General features: G+C 40.9%; 1 protein-coding gene across 1 annotated transcript in view; it reads right to left on the minus strand.

The window, feature by feature from the left end:
- Positions 1–242: 242 nt before the first annotated feature.
- Positions 243–22,357, minus strand: part of nlgn1 (neuroligin 1) — a 261,390-nt gene continuing 239,275 nt past the window's right edge. The window contains exons 5-11 of the mRNA XM_068319222.1: positions 8,392–8,604; positions 7,244–7,510; positions 6,808–7,169; positions 4,375–4,535; positions 2,429–2,585; positions 2,072–2,149; positions 243–856 (exon numbers count right to left, since the gene is read on the minus strand). Of these exons, the coding sequence (XP_068175323.1) occupies positions 254–856; positions 2,072–2,149; positions 2,429–2,585; positions 4,375–4,535; positions 6,808–7,169; positions 7,244–7,510; positions 8,392–8,604 (1,841 nt within the window). The 3' untranslated portion in view covers positions 243–253. The remainder of the gene's footprint in view (positions 857–2,071; positions 2,150–2,428; positions 2,586–4,374; positions 4,536–6,807; positions 7,170–7,243; positions 7,511–8,391; positions 8,605–22,357) is intronic.

Below are 22,357 nucleotides of genomic sequence, written 5' to 3' on the forward strand. Positions count from 1 at the left end.
TATTTTTCTTCAACTCCATCATATTTGTACTTTTTTTCTTCTTGTCTTATTTTTTTAATATTTTTTTTACAAAAACATAATTATTTTTTTCTCTGGTCCAAACTCCTAAAAGTCAATATTCACATGTTGTATCCCAGTGAAACTCCATCCGGTTGTCTGGTCACTCCTGTTCTTGCTGGCATGTTGGCCAAAAGTCTGCTTCTGCAACGGCGTTGGCTCAGCCATTAAAGTCCCGTGTGTCGTGTCCACAGGGCTATACCCTGGTGGTGGAGTGTGAATGTGGGTGTGGGTGGGGCAAGGTGTTATTCTGCCCGCTGCTGGGAAAGGTATTGAAAGAGTGGAGCGATGCCAGCCCCCCCATGCTGCTGGGGATCATGGTGATGGTGTTGGGCGTCATGAGCGGGATGTCGTCTGGCGAGCGCCTCATGGCCAGAGTGTAGTCCGGCGGGCAGGCAGTCCTCAGCATCATGTCGTGGGGGTGCAAAGAGTCGCCCACGCCCCTGCAGTCCCGGTCCAGGTCTGAGTGCTGCTTCATCTGGAGGGACATGATCTCCTCCTCCTGGGTGTGGGCCAGGTCGTTGGCGGCGCTCCGCTGGGGGCTGCAGCGCCGGTGGACGTCGTGCCGCCGTTTGTCCTTCTTGTAGTAAAGCGCCGCAAAGGCTAAAATGTTGAGGAAGAGGAGCGAGGCCCCCACGGCGATGGTCACCGACAGCTCAGTGGAGTAGTCTCGCTGGTCCACCAGGTGGGGCTGGTTCAGGCTGTTCTGGGTCTCCGTGGGGAAGGGGGTCGGATTGGGGCGCTTGGTCACCAGAACTTTGGTCTTTGGGGTGCGATTGGTGGCCTCTGGAGGGGGGATCTGAGGACAGGGATAGAACAGGAGAATACATTGTGACATAGATAATTTGGCTGGTGTAAACACATGATGATGATGTTAATGAGATGTCCACACAAGAAAAATCCACCCAGGGAACCACTGCCTAACGGAGTTCAGAAACACGCTCTTCTATCTTTCATTTATGTCTCAGGAAAAAAAAATCAATAAATCAAGACACGCTGAATGCCAGAATGTACAATAAGAGATGATTCTTGACTGCCTGTTAGTACGTTACCAAAATGGATCTCAGGACGGTTTTGATGTAATTCAAAATTTTTTGTTGACATATGATCAGTTCTTGTAAAAATTGTATAACTTATATAATAATTTTACAAATTATATAAGTTATACAATTTATATATATATATATATATATCCTTAATCACAATAACAATGTCATATTTTATATTAATTCTACAAAGTATTAATTTTACAACAATATTTACAATAATTCCCCCAACAACAGGTGTTTTGTCTTCAATTTTTATGGGGTTTTTTTCTATTTATTTGTTTTTATCGTTCAAAATTTGTGTGGTTAAAAACTGTAAAAGTATACCCTCAGAAAAAAAAGTGTGAGCTTTCAAAATTCCCAATAAAAAGAAACAGAGTAAAGTTTGTAGAATATGATAATTTGTCGTGATTTGTCATGGCCTATTGGTTTCATGGATTTTCATAACCACTGAACACAGAATTAAGAGATCACAACAGGCTTTGAAACAAGAGTTGGGTTAATATTCCTTCATTTTCTGTACTGATTCTTCCACTTTTGCGGGTCACAGGGGTTGCTGGAGTCTATCCCAGCAGACTTATGGGGATGAGGCGGGGAGACGCTCCGGACACGTGACCGGCACATCACGGAATCACACATATGATGAAGAACCACTCTCACACACACACACACTCACACCTATGGACAATTATGAACTGACCAATCCATTTGAACTGCATGAACTTTAGAACCCAGAGGGAACCCACACAGACACAGGGGGAACATAGACACTCCTCACAGGAAGGACTCAAACCCAGGACTCTCTAGCTGAGAGGGGACAGCGCTCCTCTCAGCTCCACTGTGCTGTCCTGTTCTCAATAATACACTACCAAATTGTTTATTGAAGCTGTTTGGTCAGAAACCCTGGCTGTGAAGGGAAGGACTCGGTCTTTGTTGTCTAGCAGTGCTGTTGCTGATACGGTACCCACCTTGGTGGTGGTGGGAATCAGCTGGGTCACCTCATTCAGGCTGTGGAGGTGAGGAACCAGCTCCAACCACAAGTTCACCTGAAGAGAAGAGAAGAAAAAGTGTCAGTTATTCTGTATAAGATAATTCAATGTGAGCATTGGCAGTACTGTGTACTGGATTACTGCGGAGTCCACTGACAGTGGTTGGACAGTTGATGTGTTTTGACCTGATCCTTCAAACCTCTGGCAGAATAAGTTTCTGTAATGTTTGACTGAGCATCGAGTGTCATTCAGGTTATCATCTACTTCCTTCTGTATCCTTAATTTACCCACAGGAATTCTCAGAGGGTAAAATTTCTAACTGGTACGTGACCCAACCTTGTTGGCACGGTAATGCTCTTTGACCCGGGGCTTCAGGCCGATGTGCAGGTACAGCTGGTCTTTCTGGTTGTAGCGTGTCCACGCCACTTCTTCAAAGCGATTGGGCTTGGTGTGGATGAACTTGGTGTCCTGGGGGACGGGCTGGTTGGGGTCCCTGACAGAGAGACAACAGACAGAAGGACTCAAGAAGAATTCAAAGAAAAGTGAAATATGTTGTAATTTTAAAAGGGGTCTTTTACTCACAAATGACTGGCTACTAAAGAAAGAAAGTGAAAGAATAGATATGTGTTTCGTCTCATACTTTATGCTGTACTGTCTGTTCTACTGCCTGTTGTACTGCCTGTGTTGTACTGCCTGTTGTACTTCCTGTTGTTCTGCCTGTGTTGTACTGCCTGTTTACCGTGGGTCAGAGAGGACTGCAATTTCATCTGTGCTGCATGTCGTGCATATACGGTACATATCACAATAAAGATGACTTTGGCTTTGATCCAATGAACCAATATACTGTATGTACTGTATCTAAAAGAAACCGTTTAGATAAAGAAGTTTCGATAAAGTAGCTGTCGAACCATGCTGATCATTTCAATAACACAAATGCTTGAGTAGTATATGCAAGCTAAACAAAAACCCGAATGTAATTATAATCTTTGCATCTACTGCATTTTTGGTAACCAGTAGAGCTGAGCCATAAGGACACCAGAATAAACTGTAAATACAGGTCAGAAACCTCATGTGAACTCCCCTCTTACATAAATTACATCCAGAGCAGATACCACATGAGATCCTCTGCTAAATAGACCCACTTGCCCTTAATGTGAGCTGGCCAGAGCCGGCCACGTGATCTATGGAAGCCCATTCAGACCCACTGAGCGCCCCATTGTCTGAGACCGGCATATGGAGCCAGCCAGACCTCATCAGGAACACGCTTAACCATTCAAATTAGTGGCATAAATCTCCCAGGTACCCTCACTCCACGTCAATTTGGGGTTATATATGTAGATCATTAGTGCCTGGCTGGTCCCCTAAGGCCTACTGGGCAGAGCACAAAAAAAGCCAATGTCCCTCTATTATGCTCACAAAAAACAATTACCTCCATGACTATATGCTAAAAGGCAACAGAGACAGAAGGGGCAAATAAGGGTTTTAATTTTGTCCCATCAAGAAGGTCCCTCTTCAGGCTACGACAATTAATTAGAAAAAGTATTTGAAGATATGCAGAGTAGATCTGGATAGAATACCAATGACACTACGCAGTTCATAAGACATGAAAATCAATTTCATAGCTACTGGTCCTCATTGTAAGTTAATAATGTGGAAACAGTTTAAACATACAGTTAAATTACCAGCTAATATTTTGTTTTGCAATGGGCTACCCATGTTGATGCCTGCTGATCAATGTATTTTATTCTTCGTGCTCCTGTCATAATTTGCATCCTATAACTTGCTCCCATAAATGCCACAGTGTGTGTATTATGAGACGGCTAAAACACACCAGTTCCTCTATTTCTTGTACAACCATGACAATTCCTGATGCCCATGTCATTTAAACACAAGGACCAGCATACAACTGGTTAAGACAGTCTCTCAGTTATCCACCTTCAGTGATTGATTTAGTCCAACTTTAGCTGTCTTATATTAGCAATGGGAAATAGAATAAACCAAGATAACGTATATAACTGCACATAGAAAACTGTGGACCTTGGACTTTTTTGTAACACAACAGAACAACTGTACAAATATTATAGTCCCTTACACTAACATGGCAGGTTGTATTACAAAATGTACCCAATTCTAATAAACACAGATGGTTTTACCGTTTTAGCTCCTTCTACTTAAGTGGTACTCTAATCCTTCTGTACATCTGGACTCCGACAGCAGTAACCAGAGTTAAGATGGTACTGTGGCGTCCCCGTGAATTAGACTCAGTTCTCAATCCATCATACCCTGTTTTAGCAAAGTTTGTCCAGTAGGTCATCACCACGGCACTGAGCATCACGTCGTTCTTGGAGAAGTTGCACGGGAACAGCTCTGTCGGTCCGGTCATCGGTAGGCCGAACACATAAGGAATCTCATCTCCATGTGCCGCGTCTGCCCAGGGGGGTACCTGAGGAGGACAGATCAAACCAGATCCTTACTATTACATTTACACTGTAGACGCAGGACACTGATAGGAATTATCTTTGCTGGATGTGGTACAACACATGACCTAAAATTCTGTTAGTTAGAGAGACAAGATGACAAATAAACTGAGGGATGTTTCACCAAATTCAAACCAAAATGATGAAGTGTCCAATGTGAATCAGGATGAAGAAAAATAAGAAAGTGGAGAGAGTCACCACTCCTTTCTTTTTGAATTATATATCAGCCGTGTGCATCATTACCAAAACAAAACATTTAGAACACAGCTACAAGTAAAAGGACCACTAGGAGTGAGGATTTCATTCATTCATTCATTCATTCATTCATTCATTCATTCATTCATTCATTCATTCATTCATTCATTCATTCACTCATTTTCATCTTTTTATCCAGGTCTTGGGGTCAGGAGGCTCAGCATGGAATAAAAACCTCCTCCAGGTCCTGTGGGGGCACACGGAGACATTTCCATATCAGCCAAGAGATTCCAATCCCTCCATCCCTCCTGGGTCAACCCCCAGGAAACGCTTCTTCAGGCAACATTTGAGGGTACCCTAACTAAATTGTTGAACCACCTCAGCTGAACCCTGCTAACCCCCTCTCTAGCCCTTCTACACCACTTGTTTTTTCAGTCGTTACCCAAAACTGATGACCATGGATTTGGGATGTGGCCCAACTGAACTCTGCCTCTTTTCACCACAGCTGACTAACAGAGTGTCTGTGGCGTGGATGCTGTACCCGTCTGTTTTGATGAAGAGGTATCAGTCGATCAGTCTTCAAACCCATTCTTCACTCATTCAAGAACAATACATCAATATCCTAGAACTCCTCCAGCAATTTATCCCTGGAATGGAGAGAGAAATCCATTTCCTGTCACTGAGAACCGTGGCCTCGGACTTGGAGGTGCTGATTCTCATCCAGCTGCTTCACACTCAGTAGAAACTGTCTCAATCACAGACTGAGGTCACGATGAAGCAACAGGACCCAGACCACATCGTTCACAAAAAACAGAGTCCACTAAACCAGGCAATGGTCAGATCGTCGCTGCTCCAGCCCCCGCTTTATAGGAAAAGATAGTCTGCCACTCTCTCCAACCACAACATTTTTGTGGTTTTAAACAGTCACAAGCAGATTTTTCCTTTTTTTTTTTTGTAAATGTTCTGTACAATGAAATTAATAAAAGAAAATTCAACAGTGATTCTCAATGTGTGATGAACATTTAAAAAAATGGGAGAATACCAAGGTGATGTAATTCTAAATGGATCCATAGTCAGGTGCAGAATATGCTTCTGTAATTCATTTTATGTGCTGCTTAGGGAAAACATGTTTGATTTTTTTACAGGAATGAAGTCAGGAATGTAGAGAAATGATCTTGATAGTTAAAAATGAAGTGTTGCATTTTAAGTTCAGAGATCTATACTACAATAATAAAAAACCTTGTCAGAAATATAACGTGCAAATTGTTAGCTAGAAAGGATAATTTGCCGTCATACTGTCAGGGTTGTGTGTAGCTGATCAACAAAAATGCTTGAATTAGCGTAAATGAATGGAGAAAAAGTGTCTTGTGCTCATTCCAACCATCATCATCATCAAGTTTTATTTTTATAGCGCTTAATCATGGCAGCAGACATTTCAAAGCGCTTTAACAGACAGAAAAACCCAACTGAACCCTCCAGAGCATCAGCGACAGTGGCGGGGAAAAACTCCCTCGATGAGGAAGAAACTCCGGGCAGGACCCAGACCGGTTGGGTGGAAAAGAAATCAAAGGAAGATAAGAACAGCATCAGAGAGAGAGAGACAGAGAGAGAGACAAAGAGAGAGAGGGACAGATAGGCCAGATAGAGACAGTATCAATATGGTTAAGGTTGCTAAAGTCAAGGCACAATTACAGCTGCGTGGATGACTGTATGGCGGCAACATGTCGTGTTGCATTTGTGTTTGCTATTTTCTGATTGGGTTTTATATTCTAAAGCCAAGGTCGAGTTGGTGTTGATCGAGAGCTCCTCGACTTAAAAGCATCTTTAGACTTGATACAATTTGAGTTACTCATATAAAACTCTGTAATCACAGCCACTTAGCAACCGTCTGTTTGTTCTCAGGTTGTGGCTTTATGTGGTTTGATCCCAGTGAGCAGCGACTGAAAGCTCTGAAAGCTCTGCCCAGGGAGGCTTTAATCACTGTAATCACACTGTGGACAATCCATCACTAGTATTGCATTAAATATAAAGCCCCAGACCCACCTGTTCTGTCTGACAGTGGTGGTAGAAAGCGTAGAAGTACGTGGGCGACCCAAAGCTGGAGTGCAGGTCAGCTGTGGCGACCGCCGGCGCCACCCACTGGTGATCGGTGAAAAGGGCCAGCAGCGTTTTGCGGCGCGTCTCGGGGTTGTGCCTGTCGGCCCAGTCGGTGTACATGAACTTGATGGTCTCTCTCAGGATGTCTTTGCCCTCTGGGTATCCGTACAGGTCGTCCACGAAGCTGGACACGGCGTAGTCAAAGTCGTTGGCCTGAACCCCGTTTTCATTGTCAACGATGAGCTCGACAAATTTAAGGCCCTCCCCCTGGTTGACGCCCAGCATGATGTCATAGTTGAGGAATTCACCTTCAAAGAATGGACAGATGGTTGTTAAATACATCACACGTGTGGGTGGGACTTGCTGACCAATGATTGGTTACCTTGCTCCATGAGTATCTGGGGGTCATCAGGTATAACGTCCCCATCGATGACGGGGCCGAAGGCGATGTGGTAGCGCGCCGGCTGGATGTCCTGGTCCACCAGCTCCTTGTAGTGTTTCCTCTGGAGGCAGACCACCAGCTCCACGCTGTCCTCCAGGTTGCAGCCCACCTTCCGGGCCAGCATCCGGGCGTACTTGGCTGGTTGGAAGCTGACGGCCCAGCTGGACAGCGCGGTGCCGCTCTGGGCGATGGCCCTCTGGAACAGGCCTGGACCGGGGGGCAGAATGGGGGGCAAGAAGGAAGAGACACACAGTACCATCAGAAAGTCTTTCTGAAAGCACTGAACTAACACACACGTAATAACTTACCGCGTTTTTTAACGCCTGCTTGATTAACAAATTATAATCACTAAACAACAACACTGCTCTAGAGGTTCATGGGTTTTTTTTTAATCTTCATACAAACAGCAACTTTTCCTACTGTTAACACAACCTGCACTCTAAGTGTCACAGGTGATAGTAGTTTTGACAAATAAAATAAAAAAAGATAAAGCATGGAAATTGTTAAACATATTAATATTTCCTTCTTTATGTTATTTGTTCTTATTAATAAGATAATATAATATGAGAAACTTGATATATGATATATTACACATGAACGTAGGATAACTGCATTGACTTGTTAGACAAACGTGAAACTGTGTGTTGGGAGGAGAATGTGTAGAGAACTGTTTTCCTGGCTACGCTAACACATTATAGAACTTTTTAAAGAATAAAAGTTTTGTTTGTGTGAAGACAAACTGCAGACGGGACAGTAAAGAGGGACTGTTAGGAGACAAAGATTCAGCCATACAGCAGCCTTAAGTTGTGTTGTTGTTTTTCTCTCTATTCTGTCATAAATCTAACCAACTTCATTTCTGTTACACAGCAGAATGTTACATGAAGCAGCATTAAAGAGTTAATCCTGTACATGTTTTAACTTTGATTTTCCTCCTTTGGCTTGATGAGACCAAATGCATGATTTTCAAGTTGTGTTCATCGGACTTTTAAATTTTTTTTATTCTAATAATTTATTGTTATTCTGGGGGTAAAAAGACAAAACAAAACAACATTGAGTAATTAATGACAGATCTCCAGAGGCGTCTTTACCTTTGGTGGAGTTGCTCCAGCGGTTGCCCTCAGAGTAGTGAGACAACGTGAGCAGGTTGACACAGGAAGCGCCGGCGCCCGAGCCAAACACAGTGATGCGCAAAGGGTCACCGCCGAAGGCCGCAATGTTCTCACTGGTCCATCGCAAGGCCTGGATTTGGTCCAACAGCCCATAATTCCCCTTGGCTGCCTGGTCACCTGTACTCAGGAACCCTGTAAACACGATAGAGACAAAGGAGGCATGGGTATTATCCTTCAGCATCAGCATTAAGCAAAAGCTTTCAACAGCAAATCATCAACTCATTCTGACAAAAATGAGATGTTTTTGTCTCCCAGGAATAAACAATCCTAAATCAGCCATTTCATCATAGATTCCATCATGTATACTGTTTTTTTTTTCATGAATGGATGAAAGAGAAGCAAAACTTTTCAACGGAGTTAATGTAGAGTACTTTCTTTGAGAAAAATATTCATGAAGACTTGGTGAATTTAGAAAGTGAATGAGTTCAAAGAAAGAACAGGATCGAGTCGAGACCAAAGTTGTAAAAAATAAGCTGTTAAAAGAACACACTTCAAACTGTGAATTTATTAAATTTTAGTAAAACAATGTTGAAAAATTACAACAGTAGCTCACGAGCAAGGACTTAGCCTTGTTAACAAATAGTGAAACCAATGATTATATGAGGATATAATAGCATATCAGAATTATTCACAATATTTTTTATTAATTCCCCATGAAGGAGGTTCTGTTCCTTTGTTTCATTCATATTTTTATGTCTGTTGGACCACACAATGATTTGCATTTCTATTAATCTACTTTTGTTCTTTTACAGCTGCCAAACTTTTTCAGAATGTTCTCCAATGCCTCAGAAAATGATTCTGAAATTGTGATGTGAAAAAGTCTCATCTATTAATGCTGCTGATACTTTTATCTATGGGTTTGGTGATATGACTTTTTAAAATGAAACTTCAGAGGAAAATTAGAGTACAAATATATTTTAAATTGAACCCTGTCCTTTCTCTCTGATTTGTCTCTGAGATAAATTTCATCTTCTATCATTGTTTAGTTTTGATTTAATTCCAATCACAAGTTGGACAATGAACAGTCAGACAGAAGTTGGTTAGCACCAACATGACTTGAAATGAGTGTTGAATTAAATTTAATTGTGTGAAATATAAAAAGTACAAACCACCAGGGACATGAATATTTCTTTATAGTTGTATTGTTGTTGAGCTCCTTGATGACATAAACAAACCATAGATCTGAGTGTGATTGCCACGTCCCTCCATTGCACAGGGAAACCTCACAAAATGTGTGTTTAATGATTGGGTGCCATACAACAAGAGCTAGTACCCTGTAGGGCCACTCAAAGCATAGACGTACTAAATACAACAGAAGCAGACTCATTTTAGACTCATCTGTCAGTGAGACAAATTCAGTGCAAACAGACGGAAAAACACAGAAACTAAGAAGGCAAGAACACGATTGCAGTCAAAATAAACCTCATTATGAGTCCCTGCAACACAGGAACGTCCCTCGTTTGGCACAACCATTTGGAAGGAAGCAGGCGAAGGTGGACACACAGACTATCTCAGTGGTGAAAGAAAGATTTCCATAACATCAATGCAATTGTACACCTTCCAGGTTCCCTGTTTGACTGGGAAGTACAGACTACCGCCCCCTGCTGGTACTTAGATTTATTTTCTTTCACACAGTAGCAGAAGGTTGATTATGTCCCAGTTGGTTCTGGTCTAATATTCATTGTGATATTTATTTCTGCATCTTAGGGACTGCCATGGTTGAGAACAACAGACCAGGTAGGGTTTAAAGCTGACTCTACCTCCACTGACATCCCTACACCCACCTCGGTTAGTCCTCCACATCGGTTTAAACCTTCCAAGCTCTCATTGTCAGAGCAAATGCATGACCATCCAACGCTGGTGAAATATGTGACCAGGCCCTTCAACTGTACCCACAGGACAGCTTTGGTCTTTCACAGTAATTTCATGTCCATCCTCTCCCACTGCCACCATCACCACCTCCCTCTTCTTCTTATTTCCATACTAAAAGCTCCATTACCTGCTGCAGGTGTCCAGGGAGTCCTCAATACCAAGAATCCCATTCACGAAGCACATTCCTTCCCCCGGTCACATGTATGGGTCATTGTTCCCCTCTTGTCAATAGTGTGGCTCTCAGTGACTAAATGGAGTGGTCGTTACCTGGTGTCAATCATCACTACACTTCATTTCCACATAGATGCATTCAGGTCACATGTTTGCATGAAGGATATCCTCTGAGGAGACCTCACCTCTGCAATAGACTGCAGAAAGGAATGCTGGGATCATGTCTTGGTGAATACTGTATGTTTCAGGACATGACTTTCAGATGAAAATCAGGGTTCTGAATATTTAAAGTACAAGTCAAATGGTAAATATAGGCTTAGTGCTTCAACAGTCATACCAAACGTATATCACGGTTATCCTCTTTGGGTTTTCTGTCAATGAAAGTAGCTGCAGACCTGCAGACGTACCAACAGACCACTAGAGAGAGTCATCTTTGCCTGATGGAAGGCTTTTAATTTGGTATTTGTTGTTAAATAGTTAATGAATAGGGATAACAACAATACAAAAGTACAGGTGGAAGCATCAGTCATGACTATGAATAGGTTCAGCACACAATGATCACAGCAGTTGTATGAGCATCTACATAGTGCTGAAAGTAAATTCAGAGTGTTTAGATTCAGATTTACTGCATAGACTAAACACCTCACTGTTGGCTCATCTTTTCCCTGTATCAAATTCTCTATCCCTGTAGTTTCCAATGAGAAAACTCAATGCGAGGACAGATAGTGACTGATTGCTTCACCCTGTAGTCACTAAAGCTAACATTGAGTCGTGTTTCACAAGCCAGAAAGAGAACGTTACTAACAATCTGACACAAAAATCATCTTTTCTAAGCAAAATAATCCATTTTAAATGAATTTTGTTCAAAAGAGATTGTGTTTTTTTACTGGTTACCTTACGGATAAAAAGGAACTCGCACAAACGTGCTCATTATTGTTTTGTTAATGGACAAGAAATCGCTATTGGTAGAGTGTTGATGTTGTTCAAGCGTGTCATTTCATAGCATGAGTAGATTTTTGTATTAGAGAATTATTTTCTTTTCACAATAAACAAACACCACATGGAAATTGGGAATGTGAATCAATGTCGTACAAAGTGTTAGTTCATTATGAAATACTGCAGACGTAGCAGCGCCTGTTCTATTGTGTTTGGTAAATGGTGCATTTCTCACCCTGCTGACAGATTAAAATAAAGACCTGACATTGAAGAGTTTAAGTCTGGAACAAAAGTAACTACAGTATACACTCAGCTACTACAATAACTCAGAATGTAAGTTTAGTCAAAATACATTTCTGGAGAACCCTCAAGAACCGTTTGGGGGGTCCATGGACTGCTGTCGACTAGTTTTCTTCAAATAAGTCAATGTTATCCCTCATCTGGTCTACCGTCTGTAGTTTCTTACAAGCTTGTGTTGTGAGGCAGTAGTGTGACGTATGTAAATACAGAATAACAGGGAATTGTGATTTCTTTTGAAATTGCGGTTCAGATTATTCCTGATGGTGAATCTAATCTGGTAATACGTGCTACAGTTATTATCACCCAACTCTACACACTACCTCTTAACTCACATGTTCCGACTAAACACACCGCTGAACGCTCAGACCGCTGCTCACCAGGCTGGACCAGAAACACACTCCATCACTGACCCTCCCACACACACGCATGCCCCTCTGTTGACTTTTTAATTGAGTTCATTCTTTTTTCTATTCCCTTTCCACCAGCTCAGTTATGTATTTGTGTGTTCCTTGATCAGAGCCTAATCTTGTGGAAGCAACAGCCGCCATCAACAAGAAAGATTTTAATTGATTCAATTTAGCTGCAGTGCAGGGATGGGCTGGCAATCACCAGGAGAGAGGCAGGAAGAATGATTAGTACACCAACAGCAGCAGCGGGGCAGCCCACCAGCACACACACACACACACACACACACACACACACACACACACACACACACACACACACACACACACACACACACACACACACACACACACACTGTTAGCTATGCAAATATTGAAATACAAGCACCATGAATGCAAATAAGCCACTTGCATCCTTGTTGTGTAATTTCTTCGTGACTATTCTTGTTTACCTTTGAGCTCTTTCGTGACATTAATGCTGAAGTTACTGCTGACGTATGAACTCAGACACTCTGACCCAACGACATGGGTGCTGTTTGGTGGAGTAACTCCGTCTCTGCCCCCTGGGGAGGCATGATGACCCCAAACCAAATGGATGTGTGGACTGATGTGAACACAAACACCAACGTGTTCCTACACCAGCTGACACGCAACCGTTCCACATCCTGGTGAATGTCAGGTCCACACTATTCGCTCCTACACACGTGTTCCTAACACGCTTAATATGAAGCACTGACATGATTTCATATGATTGTGATCAAAAAGGGAAATCACGTCATCAACATGATAGTTTCTTATTCTCACCTTAAACTATAACATACAAGCTGCAGCTGCCAGCAGTCTACACCCCCCCCCCCCCATAACTATGCTGTTTTTTGCAAGTTATTTGATCTCAAATTCCATTGGTTGTTCAACTTCCTGCTTCAGGTTCAGAATGGAGTTGAAGAAGCATCAACAGACTTGTTCAAAGAATTTCCCCTCTCACCCAAGAGTCTTCTTTCATGTCCACAGCGCTCTATGGACATGGAACTGGCCTATCTACCTCTCTCTCTCTCTCTCTCTCTCTCTCTCTCTCTCTCTCTCTCTCTCTCTCTCTCTCTCTCTCTCTCTCTCTCTCTCTCTCTCTCTCTCTCTCTCTCTCTCACACACACACACTCTCTGTAACTCTCTCTCTCTCTCTCTCTCTCTTTTACTTAAACTATATCTCTCCCCAGTGTATTTCTCTTTCCCAACCAACAGGTCAAGGCGGATGACCCCCCTCCAGAGCCTGGGTCCTGCCCAGAGTTTCTTCCTCAATGAGGGAGTTTTTCCCCGCCACCGTTGCTTACGCTGCTCTGGAGGGCTTTGTTGGCTTTCTATCTGTAAAGCGCTTTGAAATGTCTTAAGATGTGATTAGGCACTATATAAATAAAAGTTGATTGATTGGTTGGTTGATTGATTGATTGATTGATTGATTGATTGATTGATTGATTGATTGATTGACATAATCTCTCATACCAACACTGACTTTTGGACAGTGGCTGCACAGCTAACAAGACTTTGGGACTTTCTTCTCACAAGACGGTGGGAGGCTGCTGTCCATCAGGACCAAATGTCACAGAAACAGCTTCTTCCTATTGGCCACCCAGCGTGGACCCCCCACCCCCACCCACTCACACTGTCACACTCCTCTGAGACTCTTCTAAATTCATTTACGTACTGTACATACAGTATATATATGTTGCACATGTTTCATACATTCTGACACAAACCATCATAAAGACACCTCATCATTAAAGTACATTGTTTGACGTTGAGGGTTTCTGTACGGTCAGAAGATTTCAGTTATTAATGCAAACACTTATTGTCCAACAGGACACCAAGCCAAGTCCCTGTAGGTGTTGATGTAGCCAGCAGTAGAGACTTTTCTGCCTGTGATTTTAGTTGTGATGTTGGACACATTACTTTATCAACACTTCTCTGTCTTATTGTCTTTGGATCCTGCTGTAACCTCATCTATCTGCACATGAATACATTTATGTGCAGAATTTGAATATTTCCTTTTCATCAAGCGGTATCTGAAGTCCTAGGGTGAGTCATTTTTCTGGGGGGTGAGTAATGTTCCCGTTGCTTTGGCCACCAGGAAGACACCACTAAACTGACAAATGTCATATAAGATAATGGAAATACCTGTTAATGGTATTTTTTATTTGATAGGTAATCTTTATAATTAAGTATTCAATAAAAACTCCTAATATTATCACTTACAGCAGCCACCGATTGTAAAATAAAACAACTAACACTGAATTAGTGAAGTTCAACACTACACCTACGAAGAAATATAAAGCAGATTGATTTGTGACTGAGACGTGACCACCATGTGGTTAGCAGTGCTTTATTTTCTATTGTGTTGTACTATAATGGTTTCATCCATTCATCCCTTACGAGGCCTGACACGCTCCAGCGACCCCCCCTGTGTAACACTGATCATACAGTATCTGTCTATGCTGCAGATTTGGCTAAAAGCCATCGTCCGTGATCAATGAGAACATAATATGTCGATTCTGCCTCTGAGCCCCCCAGGAGGACTATAAAAAGGTGAATCCTGATCCAGGAATCCATCTAGAACCACCATCTCTGGGATTTAAAAGAAGAAGAAAAAACCCCAACACATTTCAGCATTTGGACTCTGACCACCGTAATCCTGTCTGTTCTCAGGCGTGTTCATGACCTGTTCTTTGGGCTCAATATGTGAAGAAAGGATAACAGAGAGGACACTCTCTCTGCAGAAAACGTGGAATTCAAGATGAAGGAGAGGTTCAAGAGGAATAGAATGGTTGGATACAAGCAGATAAACAGAGAGCAGGTAGCATAACAGAGTAAAGATGGAAGGTTAAGGAGTGGGGGGTAATGCACACTAAATGTGATGCTGGACATGACTGTATCAACATTCATTATCCAAATCATATGTTTTTGGATATGTTTTTATGTTATATTGACTTATAAATTTGAATTCAAATATTTTTCTTCTCTACAATGTTTTTTTTTTTTGGCATTCCTTTGAGATATTCACTGAAATATCACCACTGTTAGAGGGAAAGATATTTGGTTCTTCTCTTTTTTATTTTTCAGTGCCTTACAGAGGGCGTGAATTACAATTAAAGGAAGAAGGTATTCACAATTATCATTTTAGTTTAGTTAGTTGTATAAAATGTTTAATATGTCTATTGGTTGGTACATTGTAATTTCAAATAAAAACTGGTAAGCAAAAAAAAAAAAAAATCAAAATATATACTGTATATATTTTTGAAATATTATTTTTATACACTGAGTTTAATCATACTTTATGTTGATGCGTCAAAAGTAGTTGGTTTTCATAGCTGTTCCATCATCATATCGTAAATGAGAGTTCTGTTTGTGTCCATCTAATGAATTTAAACCCAGACCACTATTTACTATTGATCCACTGTTTGGTGATCAACAGATTATATTTTGTTTTGTTTTTTGGAGGGCTTGTTTTTATTTTCATTTCTTTTTTCTTGTCTAACAGAAGACCACAACAGCTAAAGAGGGACCTCTGTGTGTAGCTAGATAGGTGTCTATGCAGCGTCCTCTCATTTGGCCCTCGACCCCTGAGGTGTTCTGATAGTTTTACATAAATATATTAACTTTTAGAGTATTCACTATGGACCCCAAGAAAGTGACGGAGAAAAGAGGAAAAGAAAAGACCAAGAAAAGTTTTTTTGTCCCTACAAACAAATCAAGAGATGATAGAAAAGCCTGAAAAAGGGATGCGTTTGGTTGATCTCACCAAAGAATATGGCCGTAATGCATCTACAATCACCACGTTATTAAAACAAAAGGAAGTTTAAGGAGTTTAAGGCGTCGTGTGGGTGGTTGGAGAAGTTCAGAAGGAGGACTGGAATTCACTCTGTTGTTCATGGGGGGGCAAGAGGGCATGAACCAAAGAGGGCAAAAAACAATGAGGACAGCAGTTAAAAGGTTAATGACCATCATTTTTATTCTCTATTCTTTGTTTTTTACATTATGCACAACTCTCATTTATTGTGTAATAATCTAATCGTAACATGTATTTGTTACATGTTTTGATGCATTTCTATGCTTTATAAAACATTATGTCTGCCTTTTTGGGGTCTTGTAACAGATTAGGGCATTTGCATGGAAAACGCGTCTCTACTTACGTAATTTTCTACTTATGAAATTTCTTCTAGAACCGATTACTTTAATAAGTAGAGGTACCACTGTACTAGTTTTACAGAATTGTTTCCTGAGTGCCTATGTGTGTCTCTCTTTCATTTGGTATTTTTAAAAATTCTCTACCCATAATAACATTCCATAATAATAAAGACGACACGCTTAAAGTCACAGTCTACTCCTTGCTGCTGTCTGTGTGAAATAACTGGTTCACCAGCAGCTCCAGGTTGCCTCAGCAGCGCTCCATCTCTATCTGCTCCCTACGCTGAGACAAACACGCACCAACAGCAACCAGCTGGGGAATATGCTGATGAGGCACAAAGCAGTCCTCACTGGAATTAATGAATAGAGAACAACAGGATATTCACTCATTCAACCTTTATTTAGACAGCACCGGGGACAAACACAGAGCAAGTTCTCTGTTTCAGGTGTGCCCTGTTTGCACGGTGACACTTCGAAAGTGTGGCTCGGCATTAAAAAGTAGAGTGCCTTATTATTAGAATAAATGAAACATGTGACCAGGAAATTAAAAAAAAGTCACTTTTATGCATAAAGATGGTGGTGACACAGACGATATTACATCGATGGAGGCGTTTTATGTCTAAACTGTTGTCAAACCAAGAAAAGGAGCTGCAATGTAATATTTTACAACAATAGCTGATACTGCTATACATCACATTATATGATATATAATAGTCAAAGTACAATTATTGAAAATGGGTCGGAAATATTGATATTATTAAACACACATGATGACATTTCGTGCAGGCCATTTCATGGATGGAATTAATTGTAATTTGCTGGATTAGCAGTAAACATCATCAGATAGACATACATGTTTTATCAGTGATGGGATGTTAGGTGACGATCTGAAAAGATAAGTTAAGTGTTTCAGATAAAAATAGCAGATATTGTCAGATGATCAATTATACGAAAGATTGCTCTGCGAGGTTTCAGGCAGCAGAACCCACTGACAAATTGTAATTTGTCAGAAAAATAATTCCGGAGCTTCGTAAAGAAAGTATCTGTTATGTAAAGTTTTGTGTTTTATTAATGTTTATTCTCATAGCTTGTTTTCCATTTTTCTCCTGCCCCCCCCCCCCTTTTTTCCTATCTCCTATCTCTCTATTACTGAACCCTAAACTTGGTTTCCTGCCTCATTTCTTCCTGCCATCATTCTTTCAGACATTTTTTGTCTTCTCTATGGACAACCCCCTCATTTAGGCCCATTGCCTATAAATAGTGGACAATAAAGCCCGGCTGTAATGAGGCCTACAGGTTATATCGTCATGAATTGTTCTGCCCACACCCCCACCCCACCCACCCCCCCCGTCTGCTCTCACATCCTCACACTTCACCGCCTGAATAAAGTGTCCTCTTGCTCCAGCTGAAACTAAATGTGCAGAAAATGACGTTGATGGTACCGGATAGATAAACAGAAAAAAATGAACTTGAAAAGTGTAAGCTTTATTTATTTTATTTTTATTTTTTTTAATTTTGGTTATAAGGAATCCTTTGCAACTTTAAATAAACATTAAAGTTTGATAAGTGGATCTTGAAGAATCAGATATTTTACAGAAAGTGAGGATAAAATACTAGAAAAAAATGAAAGTGAATTTCAATTTGTCTTTGCTTGATATGTAAATTCATCTTATCAATTAAAACCTGCTGTTTCAAGCTTTTTTATTACTTTTGTAAGCATCACCTTTTATTTCTAAGTGAAAAAAGAACAGGTTTTAGATGAGCAGAGAACAAAGACTGTTCCTATAAAGTTCCTATGAGAGAATGTCTGAAGAGCTGTTACAGACGCAGGAATAAACACGACTGCTAATCAACTCATTTGCATTTGAAAGGAATAAATTATCTTCAGGAGATTTACTGACGGCGCAGACGTGTGATGTCCATTTAAATTACATAACCAATAAAAACAGGAGACTGAGACAAACAACTCAGGAGGGTGTGTGTGTGTGAACTAACTTATATTACCTTAGGGTGATTTCAGACCTGGATTAGACCAACGTTGAGGGGCCCAAAGACCTTAGGCACCCCAAAATGGTGGGCCCCACAAGGTTTTTCATTGCAAAAGGCTCAGGGGACACTCCTGATATGCCCCCTGCCTTTTTTTTGACATGTCCCATAAGGTAGCAAAAGTTGGGTACAGGTGTGTGTGCATCTTCACCCTGGTGGTAGAAAATGGTACTGCATCGCACACACACTCCAGGAAGTGTGTATCCCAACTTCCTGCCAGAGCAGGAAAAGCAGGAAGTGCTGCTGAGCTGCATATATGGACATATTTTTTCAATGCCATTGTGTTTAATCCAACTCTACAGCAAATGTTAATGTTAGATAATGTTAGCTAATGCCAACATTAATGCTAGCGCTAGCTAACGAGCGTTAGCTAGCGTTAGCGTTAAATAGCGTTAGCTAGCGTTAGCGTTAGCTAGCGTTAGCGTTAGCTAGAAATAGCTAACATTAGTATTAGCTTTTATTGCTAACTGCTGGTCATAATGATGATAGTTAAATGACATAAAAATAAACAGATGGATGGATGGACATTTCAATAGAACGCTCATGCAAATGTTTTAACCACAATACATGGATCTCTTGTTTGTGCTTTATGTTAGCTAGCTACAAGCTAGTGTTAGCACTCTATTGTTAACTGCTGGTCTTGATGATCATTGAATGGATGGATGAATGGATGGATGGATTGATAGATGGATGGATGATAGATAAACAGAAGATGGATGAATGGATGGATGACATTTGTACATTGATAGTTTTTCTATGCCATTGTGTTTAATCCAACTCTGAAGAAAATGTTAATGTTAGCTAATGTTAACTAACGTTAGCTAGCGTTAGCATTAGCTTGTATTGCTAACTGCTGGTCATGCTGATGATTGTTAAATGACAATGATAGACAGATGGATGGATGGATATTTCAATAAACCTCTGCAGCACATGTTTAACCACAACTTCAAATGGATCTATTGCCTGTGCTTCAGAGCTTTTTAGCTAGCTACAAGCTAAGGTTGGCCCGCTTTCTTTTGTTAACTGCCGGGCATGATGATCATGATTTTTAAAACACAAATACATGGATGGATGAATGGATTATAGGTAAATGGGCAGATGATAGATAGATGGGTGGATAGCTGGTTGAATGTTTCATTAGAACTCTCATGCAAAGGTTTTCATTTTAATTAAAAAAAAAAGTTTTTATTAAGTGTATTAATCCCCAAAGGGAAATTAAGACTCCACTCTACACACAGGTTAGTATTTACATGCATCTAAATAGTGTGTACAGGCCTGTAACACACACAAGGGGCCTTTGGGCATGCAGGTGAGAGGGAGGTAGAGTGGCGGCCAGCTCCGTCGGGGTGCGCATCCAATGCGCAACTTCTAAGATGATGGCGCCTTGCTCAAAGGCACCTCGGCAGTGCTCCAGACGTGAGCTAACACCTCCTACCATCAGCTCACACTTTGGGTGTTTTTGGGCACGAGCGGGAATCTGAACCCCCATCTCAGAACATTGGACGACCCGCTCTACCGCCTGCTTTACCACTGAGCAACTGCCGCCCCAAAACCACAATACATGGATCTCTTGCTTATGCTTTAGAGCAGCGGTCCCCAACCTTTTTTGCGCCACTGACCGGTTTCATCTAAGACAATATTTTCACAGACCGGTCTTCATTTGCTCGATAATTGTTAATGTTGCCAGGACAACTGTTGTCTAATAATAAATCCTCCGCAGTGGTTTTATGTAAAATGCAGACATTGTTGAAACAGACACAGACCAATGGATGGATAGATGGATGGATAGATGATAAATAAACAAAAATGTTGAAATGCTAGTTTCACCGAGCCTTTGTATGCTATTGAGGGTCATTAGCATGAGACACATCACCTGGGTTAATCTGCTGAGACAATCTTTTGGAGTTTCGAAAGGACCTGATTATAAATAGGTGCACAGCCTATCTGTGAACCGCGCGCAGCCTATCTGTCTCCCTAAAGTGGTGTTACAGAAAGTCAGTCGGGTAACGCGAGAGGGGACATGGGGAGACAGACAAACGCTGCAGGTACATTAATGGTTAGAAGTTATAATTTTTCTGTTTCAATATTTAAAACTTTCTTAACTTGTTAAACTAGTGTCAACTTATAAGAGCTCACAACCAGCGCCAGAAAATGAAAGTTATTAAAGGACAGTAAAGTTAATTTTAAATGACATATATGCTATTCATCATAATGAAAAATAGAAGAAAAAATAAATTTTAAATGTGTAGCATCATCAGTTTGGTCAAAAAAGCTTAAAATCTGCACCGCAGCAGCTTCCGCATTCAGTGGTCACGTGGGCGTCACTGGGGCCGAACATAGCTTAGCGGCCATAAGAAACAATACAATCCACGTCGCGGTTAACTCCAAAAATATCATGATTACCTGCGCAGTGAACAGTTGTGTCAACAGAACAGCAAAAAGACGCAAAGACAAGGACCTGTCGTTCTTTAGAATACCTTCTGGGAAGGTATCGCGCTAAAAATGCTAATGCGCTAGCCCGTCAATGGGATTGTACATATTATGATAGCATTGAGCTAACTGCATTTATTACTATTGGACTGTGTGGAATGAATAACAACTCTAGTTGTTATTCATTCCACAGTGAATTTATTCGAAAGTCGCGTCTGTTGTGTCAAGTCTGTTGACACAACCATTCACCATGCAGGTAACCATGATATTTTTTGAGTTAATCGCGATGTGGATTGCATTGTTTCTTATGGCTGCTAAGCTATGTTTGGCCCCAGTGACGTATGACGCCCACGTGACCACTGAATGCGGAAGCTGCTGCAGTGCAGATTTTAAGCTTTTTTTGACCAAACGGATGATGATACAGATATAAAAAATGTTCTTCTATTTTTCATAATGATGAATAACATATATGTCACTTAAAATTAACTTTACTGTCCCTTTAAGTGATGGGAATTCCAGCTCTTTTTTTTGTTGCTTTTCATCAATATATTATACCAATAATATAAAATTATAATGTAAAATTATGTACAAATGAATTAATAATGTAAAAATCTCGTTATACTTTTTATTTATATATGTTTATTATATAAGTATGCCTTTATTTTTTCACTCTACAGTGCACTTTAAATGAATTTAAACTTAAAACTTATTTTATATAAAACAAATCGACAGTCAAACAACACAGAATCCCTTAAAAACTCGCAACACAACAAAATATAAATGAAAATATGTAAAACAAAAGAAAAAGATCAGCATCCAAATAATGTGTTTAGTAAAGATTGGCATTCAGAAACACCATGTGTGTCCGCTTTGAGGGACTGATTCGGCTTCTTCTGTCAGTCATGATCTGCCCGGTTTTGGAGAAAATTCTCTGGGAGGGAAATGACGTTGCACCAATGCACAGTCTCCATGTCATCACGTGTGTGAGGTGTGGGCAAAGTGAAGCCTTGTTTTCCCACCAGTTTAGTGGATCTGCACGTAACTGGCAAAGGGGCTCCTCAAGGTAGGGTCTCACTTCCAGTATTGCATCTGCTGAAGGCTTCCTTCTTGTAGTGTCTTCACTTGCTCTTTCTTCAAAGAATCTCCAAACAGCAGATGCTTGTGGCCCCTCTTGCTCATCCTCTGCTCCATCTTGGCCCCCTGGAAGTGGAGTTGGCTGGTTGAACCTTGCTGCTGCTGCAGTTATTCTCTGAATAGCTTCATCAACTGCTTTAGTGTCATTGAAGGTCAGCTTCTTGAATCTTGGATAAAGAATGTTGGTTTCTGACAGAACAGTGTTATATTCCATTCTATGGAACTTTCTGTCCATGGATGCACAGGGAGCCTCTACTAGCTCTTTCACATGCTGTGGTTACGCTGGTCTGGTTCTGAGCTGTCACTCTCTGCAGAACCCTGCACAGGATTAACATTTTGGAGGCTGTAACATAGCTGAAAAAGAATAAACAATGGGTGTTAATATTACGCTTTGTTTTATGTGCAGGTGTATTAAA

Source organism: Antennarius striatus, chromosome 7 (assembly GCF_040054535.1).
Source record: "Antennarius striatus isolate MH-2024 chromosome 7, ASM4005453v1, whole genome shotgun sequence".
In the NCBI taxonomy this organism is placed as follows: Eukaryota; Metazoa; Chordata; class Actinopteri; order Lophiiformes; family Antennariidae; genus Antennarius; species Antennarius striatus.